This window comes from Pimephales promelas, chromosome 13, assembly GCF_988280905.1.
Source record: "Pimephales promelas chromosome 13, fPimPro1.hap1.1, whole genome shotgun sequence".
Taxonomy (NCBI): domain Eukaryota; kingdom Metazoa; phylum Chordata; class Actinopteri; order Cypriniformes; family Leuciscidae; genus Pimephales; species Pimephales promelas.
In genome coordinates, this window is record NC_142781.1 from 10,469,822 (window position 1) to 10,489,982 (window position 20,161).

The following is a 20,161-nucleotide window of genomic DNA, read 5'->3' on the forward strand; positions in this document are numbered from 1 at the left end:
CTGTGAACGTTGTTCTTCAGTGTTGTTTTTATTTTTTTGTGTGTGTCATACAAGTATGTACATCATCAATATTATAATATTTAAGAAGCAAAAACACTTAATTCCTATCAGTTAAGGTTGATGGGTATATTTTTGGCCGGTCTACCAACCCCGTGCTCAATGCTGCATTTGTCACATCCACATTTTAACCAGATTACACGCACTAAAAAAAAGCAGCTGGACAAAACACTCTTACATTGGCGTACTCGAAGGGAGGGCTGGTTTTTAGCTCTTCGTTAGCACATGTTTTTGTCCTTTGCCTCTCTTTTCCAGGACAGCCTGGAAACATCTTTCAAAGATTACTAAGAGATGCTTTTATTAGACCATGCAATCACATGAACCCAATTTAACACAATAGCTGCTTTAATTCGATACGTTTAATGTATAAACACCACCGGCCAAAGGGCAGTAATGTTATTTGCAAGGACCACATAAATGCTCCAAAAATATGGTTCCCAAAAAAAACATAAGGCCAATGCTTTGCAAACAATTGACCTGGCAGATGTGAATTTAATAACATAATTGAAACTGCAGTATGTACAAACATAATACTGCCAAATCTTTTGGCTAAGGGCTTGTAAAATCCAGTGTGGCACAAGAGATTAAGCCAAACACATCCCCGCCAAGTCCTTCAGTGAAGCGTTCTCCAGTTGCTGGGTCAAAAATGTCTGATCGAAGTGACCCGTTGCCTCACACTTAACCAGACATGACCATCAGATAAATGGTATTTCCAGACAGCCGGTTAAGGCTGCGTTTTTGATAATAAAAAGCAATTTCTACTCATTTTGACTTGAAGATGGAATTCCAGTCAAATGGAGCAGAGTTCGTCTCTTCGTTTTTGGGGATTGCGGGGAAAATGGATTGCATTTTCTGGCGAAAATCCTTCAGCTGCAATAGAGAAATTATCTACATCAATCAAAGGTTGCAGATTATAGTGGGAAATAAGTTAAAAAAAGGGGAACATGGCATTTAAAGCCATCATTTTTATCAGGTACGTACACTGTGGACACCCAGGGCCTTCCAAACGGTGAGGCTGAGGAGGCCGACTCCACACCAGGCGTACAGCGACCCCCATCCCAACGCCCGCAGCGCTAGCGACGCTCCGCTCTCCGGCATGGCGGCAGTTCCCACTACACCCTGAGCTCATCCACAGCAAAACAGCGGCATTATCAAAATATTGCGAATGTACATATCACGATTTGCATATCGCAACAGTTTTTGATAACTGCATGATTTCAATACACCATAAGATTGCAAGTTTTAGGTTGATGCAGAGAGTAGACTGGAAACATGACTGTTACATACGTACAATGTTTATATGTGAATAAAAGACAATTAAATCTGTTCATCATATAAAACGATCGTGTTTCCTCGGAAAATTTGGACTCAATCCATATGGATTAGTTTTACAATTTTACTCTTTGAAGCATCAGATTTGTCAGTTGCGTAGCTGTCAATGGAGGGACTAAATTTTATCAAACAGATCTTCAATTGTGTGAGTAATAAATGAGTGTGAGTAATAAATGAACGAATTTTCATTTTTGAGTGAAGTACGCACAGAAGGCCGCCTCTCGGACAGCATGTGATCCCGAATTCAGTTTTCTTACGCAGATTATATGGCTTAATACTCTTGGTGAGTGTTCACCTCAGCACATTCAGTTATGTCTTAAGTGGACTAAACAGTAGAGAAAGAAAGCGTGTTGTGGTAAACTTATTTCTACTCAAGTGTAGAAGACCAGGGGCCTGTACCATGAGGCTGGTTTAGGTGACTAGCCAGCTATGTTTCAGTTTAGTTTGTGCCAACCCTGAGTTTTAGGTACCATGAAACTGGTTTGAATTTTAGCAGTGTTCATCGCCATAGTAACTTACACTCCACGGCTAACCAGGGGCCTCATGTATCAACACTGCGTACGTACAAAAACACGGCGTACGCCAGCTTTCACGTTCACGGCCAGATGTACTAACAGTGAAATTAACGGAAGAATGTGCGTTCCTCCAAGTAAACTTCATGTCTGGCGTACGTACATTTGCCTTGATTTGTCCGTTGGCGACTCCTAGAGGCAATAAGGTGAAGTGGCAAACATTACACTACGAATTGTTCTATCGCACCGCCAGCTGTCAGATATTGCTTAATAATATGTCAAATAATTTATCAATTACAAATTAAGTCACACGAGTCTTATTAAAATATTCTATGCAATTAAGTAAAAACATAAAGCATGTGCAAACCCGTCTAGCAATGGCAGCGTTGGCTTTGCTAGGAAATAAAAAATAAACTTAATTATTTTGGTCAGTAAAGGTAAAAAAAAGAAAGTAGCCTAATATTTTTATTCAGCCAGGACATATTGAATTTGTTTAAATACATGCATTTATAATGTAACAAAAGATTATAAGATTTCTATATATGTTTGATTTAAGTTTTTTTTCATTAAAGAATCCTGAAAATACTATATCACTGTTTCCATGAAAATATGAAGCAGAAGCACAGCTGTTTTCAACACTGATAATAATCATAAATGTTTCTTGATCATCAAATCATCATATTAGAGTGATTTCCGAAGGATCACGTGACACTGAAGACGAGTAATGATGCTGAAAATTCAGCTTTGATCACAGGAATAAATTACACTTTCACATATATTCACATAGAAAACATTTTCAGTGAAATTTCATTTCTTGCAGGTTTCTTTAGCCATTTCCTTGCAGGTTTCTTTTGCCAAATTGGACTATTACCATATTTAAATTAATTTAATTGAGGGAGGAGACTGGGTGGGGCGTTGTGCTCGTGCATGTGCGCTCAATTTTACGTTAATTGGGATGTACAAAGAGAATATGCGTGGGATCCTTCGTACGTAGACATTCATAAATCTGTTTTTTTGTGTGCGTACGCACATTTACAGCTTTGATCGTACGCTATGTTTTAGTATGAATTCAACGCAAGTCTTTGTACATGAGGCCCCTGGTCCGGGACAGGTTATGTTCCAGGTAAGAGGTTGCAAACCGAACTTGGACCAATCAGCCGTGAGCAAAGTGACACATGTATGACGCGATAAAGTCACTCCACAGCAAATTATTTTAAAAGACGAAATGGCTTTTAGTAAATAAATTTGTATGATTTAGAGATTATTTCTGTAATTATTATACCCTAAAACAATCTCGCATGTACAATTTCAATTCATTATTATGCAGATTTTAAATGAATACGTATATAAAGGTAATATAAATACGCTTTAGAATCAATAAATGAAGCTATAAAATGACTACATGTGAGCTTAAAGGGATACTCCACTTTTTTTGGAAATAGGCTCATTTTACCACTCCCCCAGAGTTAAACAGTTGAGTTTTACCATTTTCGAATGTATTCAGCCGATTTTCTGATATTTAGAAGAATATCAGCAACCAGACAAATTCTGTCTGGTTACTGATATTCATTTATCGGCCATTATAACTGCCGATACCGATAGTTTGGAAAATGCCTAATATCGGCATGCCGATATATCGGTCTGGCTCTAATTTGTTTAAATTCTTCAAATTTTAATACTTTTATTTAATAAGTGAATTGCGCTACTTCTCTTGCAAGAAATTAATTTCGAATGAGTTTTGAATGATTTTCACTCTTTCTCAGTATGTGATTGGCTATTCACTACTGATGTCACACCTAAACTCCTAAACTCAGGATCAAAGCCTGAGTTGACAGAAAAAGTTAATGATCTGCATCATGATACCAACAAAGCCTGGTTGGTTTGGAATGGTTTTGTCAACTCGAAACTAATCCTGCAACCCTGAGTTTGTTCAACTACCATCATGGTACAGGCCCCAGGAGACTAGGGCAGGCAGGATTTTAAGCAGGATTCTGGCAGGATCTTAAACAGGATTCTTTATTGAGAACACGAGCTGTAGTCAACAAAATCTCGTCTCGAGTCTAACTAAAAAAACACTGGCCAGGAAGTTCCAAGAGCCATCCCAGAGCCATTAAAGAAAGTCTGCCCAATAGCTAAGGTTCAATATCTAGGCTGAAAGGTGAGAATCTCAGTGATCTGATCAATTTAAAATACAATAGAGAAAACAGGTTGGGCAGGAAAGAACCATTAAGAGTTTCAGTAATCTGACCAATACTAGGCCGGATATAATCACAATCCTAATCTTACATGCTAAATTCAATTTACAGAAAGCTTTCTCAGTTTATATTAGAATCTAAATTAAACATTTAATACATTTGTAATACCACCACATGTAACAATATACCAGATCCGTGTAGATCTTAGTTAAAGTGACAGCAACCTAATAAACCTGCTTTAATCGTCCGTGCGCACGACGTTAAATCATTCTCAGCTCTTGTCTGAATAACTTTTGTAGCTTTAATTAGAATTAGTAAATATTTAATTCATACAGTCAAGACTAAGCAGTGCTTTGTGTAAATGTAATGCTACAGTAAAACACTGCCATTTACTCTGAGAAGAAGTTGTAGGGATGCTTTCTTCTCACAAAAAGAATGGAAACATGCATGTTGATTATGTTTAAGCATTATCGTATCGCACATTGAAATATATAGCATTATTTAACAAGTTATCATATTTTTCTTCAATATCGTGCAGCGCGCTGGTATGCTATAACTACACCAACCACAAGTCAAACTGTTCACAACACATTTGACTTTTATATTCTGATGCATTATGAATGAAACCGGAAAAAGCAACAAGAGCCTCGATTTGATCTATCGGGCATTCATTGGATCATGGAAACTGAGCAAATTAATTGATTCATAACAACACCTGAAAGTCATTTCAAAGGAAGAGCACGCTGCTGTATTTCGGTAAACACTTTCTTTGGGATACTGATTGATTTTACACAACTAAAGCCAGTATTAACATGTGCTTTAAATAGGGTCAATTTCTCATCCATTTTGTCTCAGATTTTGGGAGCTTTCAAGAATGTAAAGCCTCAAATTATCATATTTAGCTATTTCAACTCTCTTTCCACCCAAATGGAGAGTTGTTTCTGAGAGTAAGTTATTATATGTTGATGAAATATTACATGCTTTCAAAGGTATACTCCACTGTTTTTTTCATATTAAACTATGCAAAGTTGATGCATACGCGACTCGGCGCATATATATATATATGGACTCGGTGCGGAAATATCATCAGTCCGGAGAGTGAGAGGGGGGGAGACGACTTTTCATGAGTGATGATATTACTGCGCCGAGTCGAAGTGTTCCCAAGCACTTGCTGTGGTATTCCGCCATAAAATATAGTTATCCATTTTACATGCTTAGAAAAGCGCAACGGTTTATTTTGTGTCACCGTCCTAGGTTGAGTTACACTACTCGAGTAAATAGGGAAAACGTGGAGGTGTTTGGTCGCTTCTCTACTTGGCCCATATTTAATGAACAACTGGGATAAGTGCGATCAAAGTGCCAGAGCGATTGAGCGCACGCACTGAGACGACAGAGGAATGTATCAACTCATCTTAGTTAAGGGAATAACACTTTAATAAGAAAAAATGGTGCAGTATCCCTTTAAGACATGCATAAGATCAGAAACCTATTTCAAGAAATTAAAGTTCACCCAAAAATGAAAATTACCCCATGATTTATCCTAGGTGTAAATGACATTCTTCTTTCAGACGAATACAATCAGGGTTATATTAAAAAATAAAGGCCTTTTGAAGTGAAGCGATGCGTTTGTGTAAGAAAAATATTCATTTTTAAACTTTATCAACTACAATAACTAGCTTTAGTTGTGTGTGACGTAGGATGTAGGAGAAGCGTAAGCTTGGGCAAACGCGTTCCTCATTACGTTGTGCGTTAAGTGCAAGTGTTGCTCTTTTGGCGCAAGTCGACTTGCGTACGGCCGTCTAAATCTCGGAAGAGCCAGCACATTTTTAATATAACTCCGGTTGTATTCGTCTGAAAGAAGAATGTCATGTACAGGCTATTTGTGTACAGAAGTCTCAAAAACGAAACAGATGTTTCAGACAGTCAGACCGTTAACAACATTAACTGCTTTAATGTAATTTAGTCTTTTACTGCTTTATATATTACATTAGCTGTTATTAGAGCTTCGCATGTTGCAGCCGTCGAGGAACGTGCTTTACGTCTGAGAATATGCAGTCGTATTTTACAGGTTTTTTTTTTAAATAATAATAATGTAACACAAATTTCACAGATACAATCCTTATTGCCATTTTTAATCATTTTAAATTATTCTTAATACATTTTAATTTGCTTTTAACTTCCTGAAGAAAATGAGTAGGACAATGTGCTACTATGCCCACCCTCAAGTTATATTATTATGATATTCTGCCCCCTCTATATATATATATATATATATATATATATATATATATATAATATTGGGGCTGTCAAACGATTAATTTCAGAAAAAAATATATTTCAGAAAAAATATTATTTATATATAAAATATTTATTTATATATAAAATAATATATATATATATAATATATATCTTTATACAGTATATACATGAAAATATTTCTTAAATATATACAAGCATATGTGTGTATTTATATATATATATATATATATATATATATATTTATACACAGTGCACCCACATATATTATGTAAACACAAACTTTTATTTTGAATGTGATTAATCGCCATTAATCGTTTGACAGCCCTAATATATATATATATATATATACACATATACACACACACACACACACACACACACATATACATATATATATATATATATATATATATATATATATATATATATATATCTGTATAAAGACACACATAAATACATACATACACTATATTTACATGTGAGATCTTTCACCCTTTTATTGTCTGTCTGGTAAAAACTGGAAATCTAATCAATCTTAAAAAAAGTAATCCCACATTTATCCTCCACAAGCTGCATATTTTGAGATTTCATCCATGTTGACACTGCCTTGGACAGTGCAGATCTAGTCAAGTGATCTGTCATCAGTGGACCTGGACCAGACATATGATCCACCTCCTCGCCGCTCTTAAATTGGATTTAGCCGCTTAAAAAACATTTTGGCAAGACGTGTGTTTACTGATGTGGGATAATGGGCTAAAAATAGGAATGCAAAAAGCAGACAGACAGACGAGTCTTGTTCATTTCTGGGTGTATGTTCAAAACAAGTGATAAAACAGAATGGATGTCAGCATTTACGCGATGTGTAATTGCGTTAAGTTGAGCGACGTGAGCCTGGCGTGATTTGCTGGTTCCAGGAACAACCAAAGCACACAACAGCTTTCAGAGAACTAGATTATACTGGAAACAGAGGAGCACTATGATGGCACAGTTTCGAAATATTTCTGAAAATCCAATCGTGATTACTTTAAACCATTCTGTGATTGTTTTCACAAATATGGATATTGTAATTTGCACTGAGATATGATTAACATCTTGTGTTTTGCTCACTCTGCTGAACTAAGATCTCAGTTTTCTTTGTATTCACATTGAATCTGCATTTAAAAGTACATTTTTGGTCCACTTAATTGTGTCAGGCTCTTTTTGCAAGAGCACTTGTCAAGTAATAATTATAATAATATTTTTTTTATTATGACAAACACTGTTCTAACTAATATTATAGTTATTGGTAATAATAATAATAATAATAATAATAATAATAACATAAATAACATAAAAAATATTTTACTTATGACAGGGTCATTTTTTATTTTACACTTCTGTTGGAACACTGTTCAGTTGAATATTATAGTTGATAATTAATAATACTATTAATAACAATAACATGATTAATAGGATTTTTTTTATTCCACTTAATTATGGCGGAATCCTTTTTCATTTACACTTTTGCTGGAACACTGTTGAGTTGAATATTATAATTGATGTTATTGTTAATAACAGTATTTCTGATACTAATAATTACATGATAAATAATGATATGATTAAAAAAATAATAATTCCACTTAAAAATTATAATTTTTAGTTATGGTCATTTTTCATTACACTATTTTTTGGAAAACTCTTGAGTCAAACATTACTCTTGATAACAATAATAATAACATTTTCCGACAGAAATATATTTTAATTCATATTTTGTCACTTTCACATGGCATTCTGGTGTAAAACTGAAGGAAGTGTTTCCCGATACCTTACTGAACCACTCCGGACTCTTCTTCTTAGCCATGGCCAGAGTGGAGCCGAAGCCTGCGATCACACCCGCCGTGCCGACGCAAGTCAGGAACACACCACCTGAACACAACACACTCTGTACCATAAAGTGACAACAATACACCTCGACAATATCATCATAGCCACTGGATTTAAAAGAAAAGGGACCATGATGTAATACAGCGTGTGGACTGAGAGCAGCCAGACTCGTACGTTCATCTTTTACTACAGACAACAAACACACAGTGGTCAATGTATAATAATAACGAAAACATGGTCACAAACAAAACAAACCTTGAGCAAAAAAGCAATGAAAATGCAATTTGTTAACATTTGCCATGATTTAGAAATTTGTAGGAATTTATGAATGCCGATAACAGTTTTTTTTATGGTTACAAAAATTTTTTTTTTATTATTATTGTTGTTATTATTATTATTTGACAGAATGGTAAAAGGAGTTAATTAATAATTAAATATTAATTTAATCTGCTAAATCCAAGTAAATATAGTGTGCATTTACATTAAACAATGCAAAAATTGATTTACATCTCTGAAGAAGTTTGATAAAAATGTTTAATAAAATTCTAACTCAACCCTGGTGATTGAGAATAGTTCCAATAGTTTGTAATTTGCAAAATTTCTGCTGTTTGTCTATTGAATGATCTTTTCGTTCAGCTCGAAACAGACGGTTCTCAGTTCAATGAGTTGTTGACTCGAGAATCACTCGAACCGATTCAGTTTGATTCGCGAACGAACCGGAATATGTCGTTCGTTAAACAGTTCATTGAAAAGACTCGGCTCAAATAAAGGTTTGTTCACGAATCGTACATCACTACATGTGATGTGGCAAAATGTAGAATGCAGCGAATACATAGACCATAACGTCGTCATACATGATATGACATTTAACATTTATATTGAAGTTTTCAATATAATATTATGTGACTAATCAGACGAAGTTAACTAAACTGCTGCTTCATGAGGGACGTCAACAGATAATTCATAAAGCGTGCGCGTGCTCATGACAATAGTCGCATATGCTATATCAATATCAATACATCAAACCTTTAATCAATTGCAATTTGTCGTCTTCGAGAGTGTCATTGACTGTCCCGCTCTCGTTTGCCTGCTCCACTGACATCTTGAACGGGTGCGACTCACACACGAGTCCGGTGGAAACACGTCAGGCGGAACCTTTCGCATCACACATTACAGCTAGTTAGGTTAAAAAGTGGACTTGATACAGCATTTCACTAGACAAAAATGTCATTATAAGCGCGCGTACTGTTACATTCTCATTATCAATTGAAACAAGAATAAAATCCAAATAATGGCAAAGTAAAAGTAATGCTGCAGAACTGTATGCGTGATCAATAAATAAGTGTGCTGATGTAGATACATTTTTTGTGTGTTTTTTGTTGTTGTAGCACGTAATGTTATTGAACTAGATACATGTGTCTGAGAGGAGTACTGAGATTCTGTTGATCAGATCGGCTATGTTTCAAAACTAAGTGAGCTCAGCTGCCTACCTAGACAGCATTCGGGGCATCTCGGACAGAGAGCTGTCTAGTAATGTCTTGTTACAGTAATTTATATATATTTCTGTAACATAGTTTTGTATTGATGCTACAAGCGGATTTGGAACCTGCATTTGTTTGCAAATTAAAATAACAATAATAATGGATGTTTTTATTGTTGTAGATTTTAAGACACGTACTCAAAGATGTGGTCTAGATCACTAGGTTTTGAGACCTACCCCCAAATATTGACTATAAAGGCAGCTCACTTGGTCGTGAGCGAGTGCACGCGAATGCTGCCTACATAGACAGCTCGTCATGATTTGAGCCGCGCCGCTGTTTATAGGGTCATCGTGTGCCTTGAGCTCAAGCAGTTCACGCGGTGATCTACTCCATCCACATCCTGCGATTTCTCTCCCTCCTTTATCGTAATGGATATAGATGATCAAACGCCCACCTTTGCTTGTTTGCTGTTGTGATATCATGCGCGCGCCGGCAGAACTAGACATTTAGATGGCGTTCATGCAATAAAGACCCTCTACGGGAAACGGGATTTACGAGGACATCGGAAGGACGTTTTTCTGACGTTATTTTCCTAATCTTTTTTTAGTGGATTTGGAACCGCATCAAAGGAGTAACAATCTTTTACAACGCTACATTTCTGGTTCACGATGTCCACATGCCTCTGTGTCCCGGAGCGCATCCTGTTGTGTTGAGGATAGACATCTGCAATGAAGGAGTTATCCAAACAAACATGCGAAGAACCAAACACTCGGATCTTATTCCATGCCGGATCTAAATATTAGCATTTTTAATGTAATGCAATTCAATCATTGAAGATTGCAATAAAACATGGAGCTGAGAAAATGGTTCCTTGATTCCAGTCCCACGCTTTTCCTTGACTGGGTTGTTTAGGCTAATGCTTGGTTCCTCCATCAGACCAGAGATGTTTCTCCGAGACCCAGCTGTCTCGTTAGGTCCTTGAGGACGTTTGAGTTACTGATTCACTTGTGCTGCTTTAAAGTTTTGTTTTATTGCTGGTGTGTAAATGACGGGAAACATGCATCTTGGGGTTGAGGAGCCCATCCGTGAGTGCCAGTACAACCAGATCTGCACACACAACTCCTCACCCATGGACACCCCGCACAGCAAGAAGAGGAAGAGCAAAAGGAAATGGCAGGTTTTTCCTGGCCGAAACAGGTTTTACTGCAACGGGCGGATCATGATGGCCAAGCAGACCGGGGTCTTCTACCTTACCATGGTTCTCATTCTGGTGACCAGTGGCCTCTTCTTTGCCTTTGAGTAAGTACTTTGACCCACTGGAGTTCTCATATCTTCCCTCAACCCCAGACGCTACCAAAATGTTTGTAGACCACGGACACTCTTTAAAATAAAGGTTTGTTATTGGCATGTTTCATAAGGAGCCAAAAAGGGAAAGTTCACCCAAAAATGAAAATTCTGCCATTATTTACTCGCCCTCATGTCATCCCAAAGCTTTAAGACTTTCGTTCATCTTCTGAACACAAATGAAGATCTTTTTTAAAATAGAGTCCCTCTTTTGACATGTAACTACTACCTTGACGCTTCAAAAAGTTACACAAAAACTAATCCATATGAATCGAGCGGTTTAGTCCAAATTTTATGAAGAGACACGATCGCCTTATATGATGAACATATGATGAATATGATTTATTTTAGGCTTTTATTCACAAATAAACATAGATCAGCGAACATAAACAGAAGCTCAACCGAACCTGCTTGACACGCGAGAACAAGTCTCTTGCTGAAGCTCAAACGTGATGCGTAACATGAGAATGAACCTCATTGGTTCTTGCTGAAGCTCAAACGTGATGCTTAACATGAGAATGAACCTCATTGGTTCTTGCTAAAGCTCAAATGTGAAGCGTAACACGAGAATGAACCTCATTGGTTCACATATGTCAGGTGAACATGCTTGAGCTTTAGTTTACTACAACGAAAGCATAGTTCACACTTCACAGTACATGATTTTAAGCCCGATTTGCAAATCGTTGAGCTCGCCGACAGGTCAGGGTGTTATCGCGTGCAAATTGCGGGGGATTAGCGGGCGATGAATGCTCGTCAATCTGTTAGTATGAAGGAGCCAACAACGCATCAAAGATGCTCCCAGACGCGTTGCCGAGCCCAGAAAAATATCTAAAATGCTAGATATCCAGAGCTGTCGCACGACTCAACCTCGGTGATGTCATGAGCTACAGCCAATCAGAGCAAGGCATGGGTTGAGGTCAGTATTCTTCGCTGGATTTTGGCACGCGTGCTGTTTCACGCCATTTTCGGTTCGTTTTATCACGTTTTTCGTGACAAAACGTGGTTTGTAGACAAGATAGAATCGTTGAGTGACAGAGTTGTTGTCAACTCGTGTAGTGCGTTACCTCCTGTTGCGGATCAATCACGTTGTGTCGTGTGGTGTGAACCGCTCAACAATTATTTCACAGAGAACAAGTTATGTAGTGTGAACCGCACAGTTCAGCTCAACGTTTTAAAATCATGTAGTGTGAACAAGGCTTAATGTGTCAGTTGATGAATCTTTATATGTAAATAAAAGCCTATATTCAATCTGTTCAGCATATAAAGCGATCGAGTCTCATAAGAAAATTTGGACTAAACCACTCGATTCATATGGATTAGTTGTTTTACAATGTCTTTATCAACTTTTTGAAGTGTCAAAGTGGTAGTTGTGACATATGGAGGGACAGATTTCATCAAAAAGATCTTCATTGGCTTTGGAATGACATGAGGGTGAGTGACTAATAAAATAAATGTATATAACTTTGGGGGGGAAAGTATCCCTTTAAACATCCATAGAACCTTTTTAATGTACAAAATGTTCAGAGAAAGGTTCTTCACACTAAGAAAAAAGGTTAAAACATGAAAGATTCTTTAATGGCCTTTTCTGAATCTTTTGTCGTGTTCTTTGAAGGACCTCAGCGCAGTACGTAAATGCCATGGTATATGAATATGGAAATCACTCAGTACTTGAGTTTGATGTGATCATTATGATTACCGTTGATTAAGTCCAAAAATAGGCAGTGCTTTCAAAACGCGAAGACCTCGATCCCACATTCATGGAAGAGGAGATTATGTAAACAGCTCAGTATTATAGCCTCATCCCTTCTGTTGTATTTCTCTCCATTACTCTTGATGAAGTAAGCTCTTTATTATACCTGGGCATTTCAGATGAATTGCATGTGGTCTGTGATCCACTCAAGAGGTAAATAGTGTAATTGAATGACTTCAGTCCATGTAACTTCCAACACACTGCAGGCTGTGAGGAACTCCTTGTGGGAAGTTTAACCAACCTAGAGTAGAAACTATTGACATGCGGCATTTGCATTCCTGACATTTCGGAAGATCTTTTGACGAGAGAGCCTGATCCTTAGAGTCTTTGAGGGAGTTTGCAGTTAAAAACCTATATCAGCTGGTATGAAAATGCCTTTTTTTTTACGCACACTCGAAGCATGTTTGCCTTTAACCCTTGGACGGGTGTTAAAGACTCTCTCAGTGGGATCCTGTGGATAAGAGATGTGTTGAGCAGAGATTTTCCAGTCCCATCCCCCACCTCTCAAACCCCATACATTCCATACCACAACTTCCAAAACACAGACGTGGTGCGGTCCTGTTTCCATGGCAACGGTTTCCCTTTTCCCGATCTTTGTGTGCTTTTGGAGCAGCCCCGTGTCTCCTAGGAAACAACAGGGCGGCCCAGCCCACGGTTGTATTTTCTGTGCTTTAGGGTTAGTCGTGTCATGCTTTTTTGAAACGATTATAAAGTCATTACAGATGTTTTGTGAGCCATTTTAACCCAGTTAGCTGAAGCTATAGATGAAAACGTTGGTGAAAGGCAGTCACGTTATGCAGTTAAAAGCAAGCCATTTACTCGTAAATCATTTGAAGCAGTTAATAATGGTTAGGTTGTGTCATGGGCAGGGATAAAAACAGGAAATAGTATTCAGTCAGACTTGTTGACAGCGGACAGGATGGATCAGTGTAGGGCATGCAGTAAAAATAACTCAAATCAAAGCAATATTCAGTTTAAAACCACCAGATTTGGTCTATTGACAGCGTCCTTGACATTTTTACCACAGGAAATAACTTTGGGGCAAGACATTCCAGAGTGTTTAATAACAGAAATGTGTAGCTTGTATTTTTGTTAAAACGCATATTCTTCAGTACAGAAATGTATTTGAACTACTTTTTTTGCCAGATGAAAGTCTGCCCAGATAGCAAACTGACATTGAATCAACGTGGAAACGACGTCTCTCATGACATTGAAACAACGTTGATTTGCTCATCGAATTAACGTTGAACCAACGTCAGACGCTGCATTCTTCAAAGCTAAATGAAATCGAAAATTGGTTTGCTTTCATAACGTTGAAACAACGCGTTGATTTCAAGTTGATTTTCCGTTAGTTTTGAAAGAATGACGCGTCTGACGTTGGTTCAACGTTAATTCGATGAGCAAAACAATGTCAGATCAACGTTGTTTCGATGTCATATTTCCACGTTGATTCAATGTCAGTCTGCTATCTGGGTGGTCATGTGCTAGCAACAATACTTTTGGCTGGGCACAGTTTGCTCCATGTGAAATGTACTTTCATGATCATGTTTACCAGCTTAACTTTGTCATGAAGTTTGATATGTAACTTATATAGCTTACATGGCTAAGCTAATTTATTAAAGCTGCAGTCCGTAGCTTTTTTGGGGGGGTTAAAAATGATCCAAAATACATTTTTGAAAAAATACATAACCAGCCAGTGTTCAAAACTATCTGCTTGCCTTAGCTCAACGGTTTTGTTTTAAAGCAGTTAGCTTGTAATGTTTTTAATTCCAGTGGTAATGGTTGATTTCCATTTGCCTTTTTGCGTCATTAGGTACATCTGTACACATAAAGAAGAAGTCTCGGCTAGTCGGCTATATTGAGTCATTACGTCACATCTGTACACATAAAGAAGAGTCTCGGCTAGTCGGCTATATTGAGTCATTACGTCACATCTGTACACATAAAGAAGAGTCTCGGCTAGTAGACTATATTGAGTCATTACATCACATCTGTACACATGAAGAAGAGTCTCGGCTAGTAGGCTATATTGAGTCATTACGTCACATCTGTACACATAAAGAAGAGTCTCGGCTAGTAGGCTATATTGAGTCTACGTCACATCTTTACACGTGAAGAAGGAGTCTCGGCTAGTCGGCTATATTGAGTCATTACGTCACATCTGTACACATAAAGAAGAGTCTCGGCTAGTAGACTATATTGAGTCATTACATCACATCTGTACACATGAAGAAGAGTCTCGGCTAGTAGGCTATATTGAGTCATTACGTCACATCTGTACACATAAAGAAGAGTCTCGGCTAGTAGGCTATATTGAGTCTACGTCACATCTACACATAAAGAAGAGTCTCGGCTAGTCGGCTATATTGTGTCATTACGTTACATCTGTACACATAAAGAAGAGTCTCGGCTAGTCGGCTATATTGAGTCATTACGTCACATCTGTACACATAAAGAAGAGTCTCGGCTAGTCGGCTATATTGTGTCATTACGTAACATCTGTAAACATGAAGAAGAGTCTCGGCTAGTCGGCTATATTGAGTCTTTACGTCACATCTGTACACATAAAAAAGAGTCTCGGCTAGTCGGCTATATTGAGTCTTTTTGTCACATCTGTACACATAAAGAAGAGTCTCGGCTAGTAGGCTATATTATTGAGTCATTACGTCACATCTACACATAAAGAAGAGTATCGGCTAGTAGGCTATATTGAGTCATTACGTCACATCTACACATAAAGAAGAGTATCGGCTAGTTGGCTATATTGAGTCATTACTTAACATCTGTACACAAAGAAGAGTCTCGGCTAGTAGGCTATATTGAGTCATTACGTCACATCTACACATAAAGAAGAGTATCGGCTAGTAGGCTATATTGAGTCATTACGTCACATCTACACATAAAGAAGAGTATCGGCTAGTTGGCTATATTGAGTCATTACTTAACATCTGTACACAAGAAGAAGAGTCTCGGCTAGTCGGCTATATTGAGTCACTACGTCACATCTACACATAAAGAAGAGTCTCGGCTAGTAGGCTTTATTGCGTGTGAATATGCTGGAGGTGGAGCTCTTTAGCCTTTTCTCACAGCACTTCATATAATTAAACCTATGAATTTGATGGCAGATCCAGTAAGGTTCAAACAACAATCACCAGTAACAACAGATTCACCCGCTGTAAAATGCAAAAGACTTCGTTCGGAGGACTTCGGAGTGGCTACAGAAAAAAAGAGACTGCAACCAGACCCATGCGAAAACAAGGATACATATCGGAAGGACATTACATCAAGCAATGCTGACGACGTTAACATTAACAATTTGAGAACAAAGTATAATTTGCACGGTTTTTGCGTTATATGATAAGCGATTGTTAGATTTAATCAACGTGATTTACTGCAATGTTAGAACCAGAACAAAAGGGGGATGTTTCTTACTTGTTCAGATGACATTTTCTGCTGAAAATTATGTTGGTCATATTCCAAAAAGAACAATCTGTGATTCTGAATGCCAGTATCCACACCGGCGAGGTGACTGACAGCCTCAGTCTCCTCAAACACTGTGTTCATCCGTGCTGTGCCGTGTCGAGGGTGTCGAAGAACAACCCAGTTAAAGTTGATAATTCTGTGAACGACTGCAATTACAGATTTCGAACAGAGATGGCGACAAAGAGGAAAAACGCCGGACTCCAGCTTCAAACTAGCCTAGCCTTGTGTGAACACATACACTAAAGTTCAAAAGTGTTTTGAAAGAAAATTTGGTTGCGCTTTACAGTAAGGTCTCATTATTTAATGTTTTAACTAACCATGAGCAGTACATTTGTTCCAGCATTTATTAAGCTTTGTTAATGTTACTTATTAAAAAAACCCAGCATAATTGATTTCTGAAGGATCATGTGAAAATGAAAACTATACAAAGGAACGAGGCCTGGTTGAGCTGCAGAAGACAGTGTTGTCGTGATGTCAAAGAGACACTGTTTTTTTTTTCCCCCATAAAGTTTCCTATACTCATTTGTTTGACCTTTGTAAGAAAAAAAGATCTCAAAAATGAAGTTTATTACAGCGTAGCAGTAGCAGACAGTGGCAACTTGCAAGGTACACGGAGCACCTTGGATTCACCGGCGTCAGAATGAACCCAGAACATTCAAATCTTAAACATTTTATCCTGTTGCTGTTTTCCACTCTTAATGTAAATGAAGTTGCTCTTGTTGGAACCACTGTGTTCTTTATGTTAAGAATAACAAATTTGTCTTCTTTCTCCGCATGGAGCTGAATTTCTGTCTTAAATGTAAATTGAGGATAACAACAAAAGTGGTTCCTCTGTGCCCACATCTTTAATATTCTTTCAAATAAGAATGGCCCAATGTTTAAGGTGATAACATCTATTTGAAGCCCCCTAATCAAGATGGTTCTCAAATATCTGCTGTCGCTCCCACGCTATAGGTGATAACCGTGACACTGTGATACTATTTACATATTACTGAGATTGTAAGGTATTATTCCTATGATAAATAAGCTATTTTAAGTGAAGGAACATTTCAATATATATATACACTCACCGGCCACTTTATTAGGTACACCTGTCCAACTGCTCGTTAACACTTAATTTCTAAGCAGCCAATCACATGGCGGCAACTCAGTGCATTTAGGCATGTAGACATGGTCAAGACAATCTCCTGCAGTTCAAACCGAGCATCAGTATGGGGAAGAAAGGTGATTTGAGTGACTTTGAACGTGGCATGATTGTTGGTGCCAGAAGGGCTGGTCTGAGTATTTCAGAAACTGCTAATCTACTGGGATTTTCACGCACAACCATCCGAAATGGTCCGAAAAAGAAAAAACATCCAGTGAGCGGCAGTTCTGTGGGCGGAAATGCCTTGTTGATGCCAGAGGTCAGAGGAGAATGGCCAGACTGGTTCGAGCTGATAGAAGGGCAACAGTGACTCAAATAACCACCCGTTACAACCAAGGTGGTTAGAAGAGCATCTCTGAACGCACAGTACGTCGAACTTTGAGGCAGATGGGCTACAGCAGCAGAAGACCACACCGGGTGCCACTCCTTTCAGCTAAGAACAGGAAACTGAGGCTACAATTTGCACAAGCTCATCGAAATTGGACAATAGAAGATTGGAAAAACGTTGCCTGGTCTGATGAGTCTCGATTTCTGCTGCGACATTCGGATGGTAGGGTCAGAATTTGGCGTCTACAACATGAAAGCATGGATCCATCCTGCCTTGTATCAACGGTTCAGGCTGGTGGTGGTGGTGTCATGGTGTGGGGAATATTTTCTTGGCACTCTTTGGGCCCCTTGGTACCAATTGAGCATCGTTGCAACGCCACAGCCTACCTGAGTATTGTTGCTGACCATGTCCATCCCTTTATGACCACAATGTACCCAACTTCTGATGGCTACTTTCAGCAGGATAATGCGCCATGTCATAAAGCTGGAATCATCTCAGACTGGTTTCTTGAACATGACAATGAGTTCGCTGTACTCAAATGGCCTCCACAGTCACCAGATGTGATCCAATAGAGCATCTTTGGGATGTGGTGGAACGGGAGATTCGCATCATGGATGTGCAGCCGACAAATCTGCCGCAACTGTGTGATGCCATCATGTTAATATGGACCAAACTCCCTGAGGAATGCTTCCAGCACCTTGTTGAATCTATGCCACGAAGAATTGAGGCAGTTCTGAAGGCAAAAGGGGGTCCAACCCGTTACTAGCATGGGGTGCCTAATAAAGTGGCCGGTGAGTGTATATATTGGAGTGGAAGTTGGATCGGACCAGACTATAATTTCTTGCACCTTTCTAATGCTGATGAATTTAGAGTGGTTCATTTATTTTAACATTATAATCCAAAAGTTTATCTTTGTGCTGCAAATTTTATTGAGAACAGTTTGTTTTCTGTTGCTTTTGTAAGCTCTCTTTTTTGTAAGCTGTTAAGGAAAATTAACCACGGTTTTCCAACAAATATCACGATTAAATGGTGGATAATATCATATCTATAATGTATTATAAAATTACAAAAAAGCATGCCACTCTGAAACGTCTTGTGAAATCCGTTCTGCACGATCCTCTTGTTTGTTAACATTGTCAGGGTCTGAATCGGGTTTGAAATTGATACCATCATTAATATTTTCACTAGTGAGGACATTTTCTGAACACGTGCTACACGGTGCTAATCACAACACATTTATTTCTATGAATATACAAATGTTCTTCTACTGCGTTTTTAGTTGGTGGAACTGTTTTGTTTGTTAATCATTCGTTGTGCGCTTGGCTTGCAATCACCAATTGACAATACAATACTATTAAGTCAATACTAAAAAGTCTTTAAATGCAAGATATGTAAAGTGTATCTAACATTTTAGGTATCAAATACTTACGTAAATTTAAGTAGAACTTAAGTTACTTAAGTAAAAGTACATTTAGCACAATCAAATACTTAAGTATATCTTTAGTTGGACCTCATCACTATTTCTGGATAATTAAAGTGCATTAAGTACAAAATTTGTAGATCCAATTTAGCCAATTTATTTGAAATATATCAGTTTAGTATAGCAAAAGTGCAATTGCAGGGTATTTATATTAAGTACGTACTAATGTAAATGTATTTGTTTTAGTCTTGGCATAAAATAATTGAATTAAAAATACATTTTGGTATATTTATTTTTCAAAAGGGTTATCTGTGGTAATCATCACAAATACTCGAAGATTCCTTTAAGGAAAATTCTTGAATAATTTGTTTCGATGAACACGTGCATGAAAAAGCATAGACTGCAGTAGTTTTGCCTTTTTTAGTATTGACTCCTAATTCAGCACAACAGCACTGTGTTTATAGTCTAGACTTTAGACTTGTGAGTTCAGCAACTTTAATCTCCATGGAGAAATTGTAACTTGATAACGGATTTCAACTCTTGCCACGGTGCAAGTCCTTGTGTGTAGTGACCCTGTACAACCTTTCTGTCCGTCACAACAACCTCAGAACTGCTCCTCGGAGACCAGTAATCTTCAATCTGACAGTGACATCTAGAATCATTGGTAAACACAATATGGCGTTCTTAAAGGGTGCCTTAGGGGATTGCTATTTTAACATGCTAGACGATAGCATCTGACCAATTTGGCTAATTCAATTGCGATGCCTAGTTGTGCTTTGCCAATTTAGCAGCCATCAGATTGAAGTGCAAGTCATTTAAAATGTTTATGTCCTGGAGTCTGAATACCATTATATACTATGTCAGGCAATTTTTTGGGCACTGTACCACATACTATTTGCTAATGCTTTGAAACAGATGGTGGTACATTTCATTTACTTCTAAGTGTACAACGAAGCTATTTTTTTGTCACAGAGAACGCTTATTCTCATTTCG

At 37.8% G+C, this 20,161-nt stretch overlaps 2 protein-coding genes across 4 annotated transcripts in view; one reads left to right on the plus strand and one right to left on the minus strand.

Moving 5' to 3' along the window:
- Positions 1-9: 9 nt before the first annotated feature.
- Positions 10-9,399, minus strand: tmem242 (transmembrane protein 242). Its single transcript, XM_039692299.2, has 4 exons — positions 9,245-9,399; positions 8,160-8,260; positions 1,039-1,176; positions 10-927 (listed from the first exon to the last, which is right to left on the minus strand). The coding sequence occupies exons 1-4, from the start codon at positions 9,318-9,320 to the stop codon at positions 820-822; spliced, it is 423 nt and encodes a 140-aa protein (XP_039548233.2). The 5' UTR covers positions 9,321-9,399; the 3' UTR covers positions 10-819.
- Positions 9,400-9,979: 580 nt separating this feature from the next.
- Positions 9,980-20,161, plus strand: part of zdhhc14 (zDHHC palmitoyltransferase 14) — a 41,734-nt gene continuing 31,552 nt past the window's right edge. For 2 of the 3 annotated variants that reach the window (XR_016145984.1, XM_039692292.2), the window contains exon 1: positions 9,980-10,998. Coding sequence is in view for 2 of the 3 variants with exons in the window: in XM_039692292.2 (XP_039548226.1) it covers positions 10,745-10,998 (254 nt within the window). In the remaining variant the exon portion in view is untranslated. The remainder of the gene's footprint in view (positions 10,999-20,161) is intronic. The other variant, XM_039692293.2, reaches the window with a different exon arrangement.

Excerpts from the sequence above, each read along its gene's own strand:
- tmem242 (XM_039692299.2), bottom strand. The coding sequence starts at position 9,320 with ATGTCAGTGGAGCAGGCAAACGAGAGCGGGACAGTCAATGACACTCTC. Across the intron at positions 1,177-8,159 it reads GTCCGGAGTGGTTCAGTAAG|GGTGTAGTGGGAACTGCCGC; the intron begins GTATCGGGAAAC and ends GGATGAGCTCAG. Across the intron at positions 928-1,038 it reads AGGCCCTGGGTGTCCACAGT|CTGAAGGATTTTCGCCAGAA; the intron begins GTACGTACCTGA and ends TCTCTATTGCAG.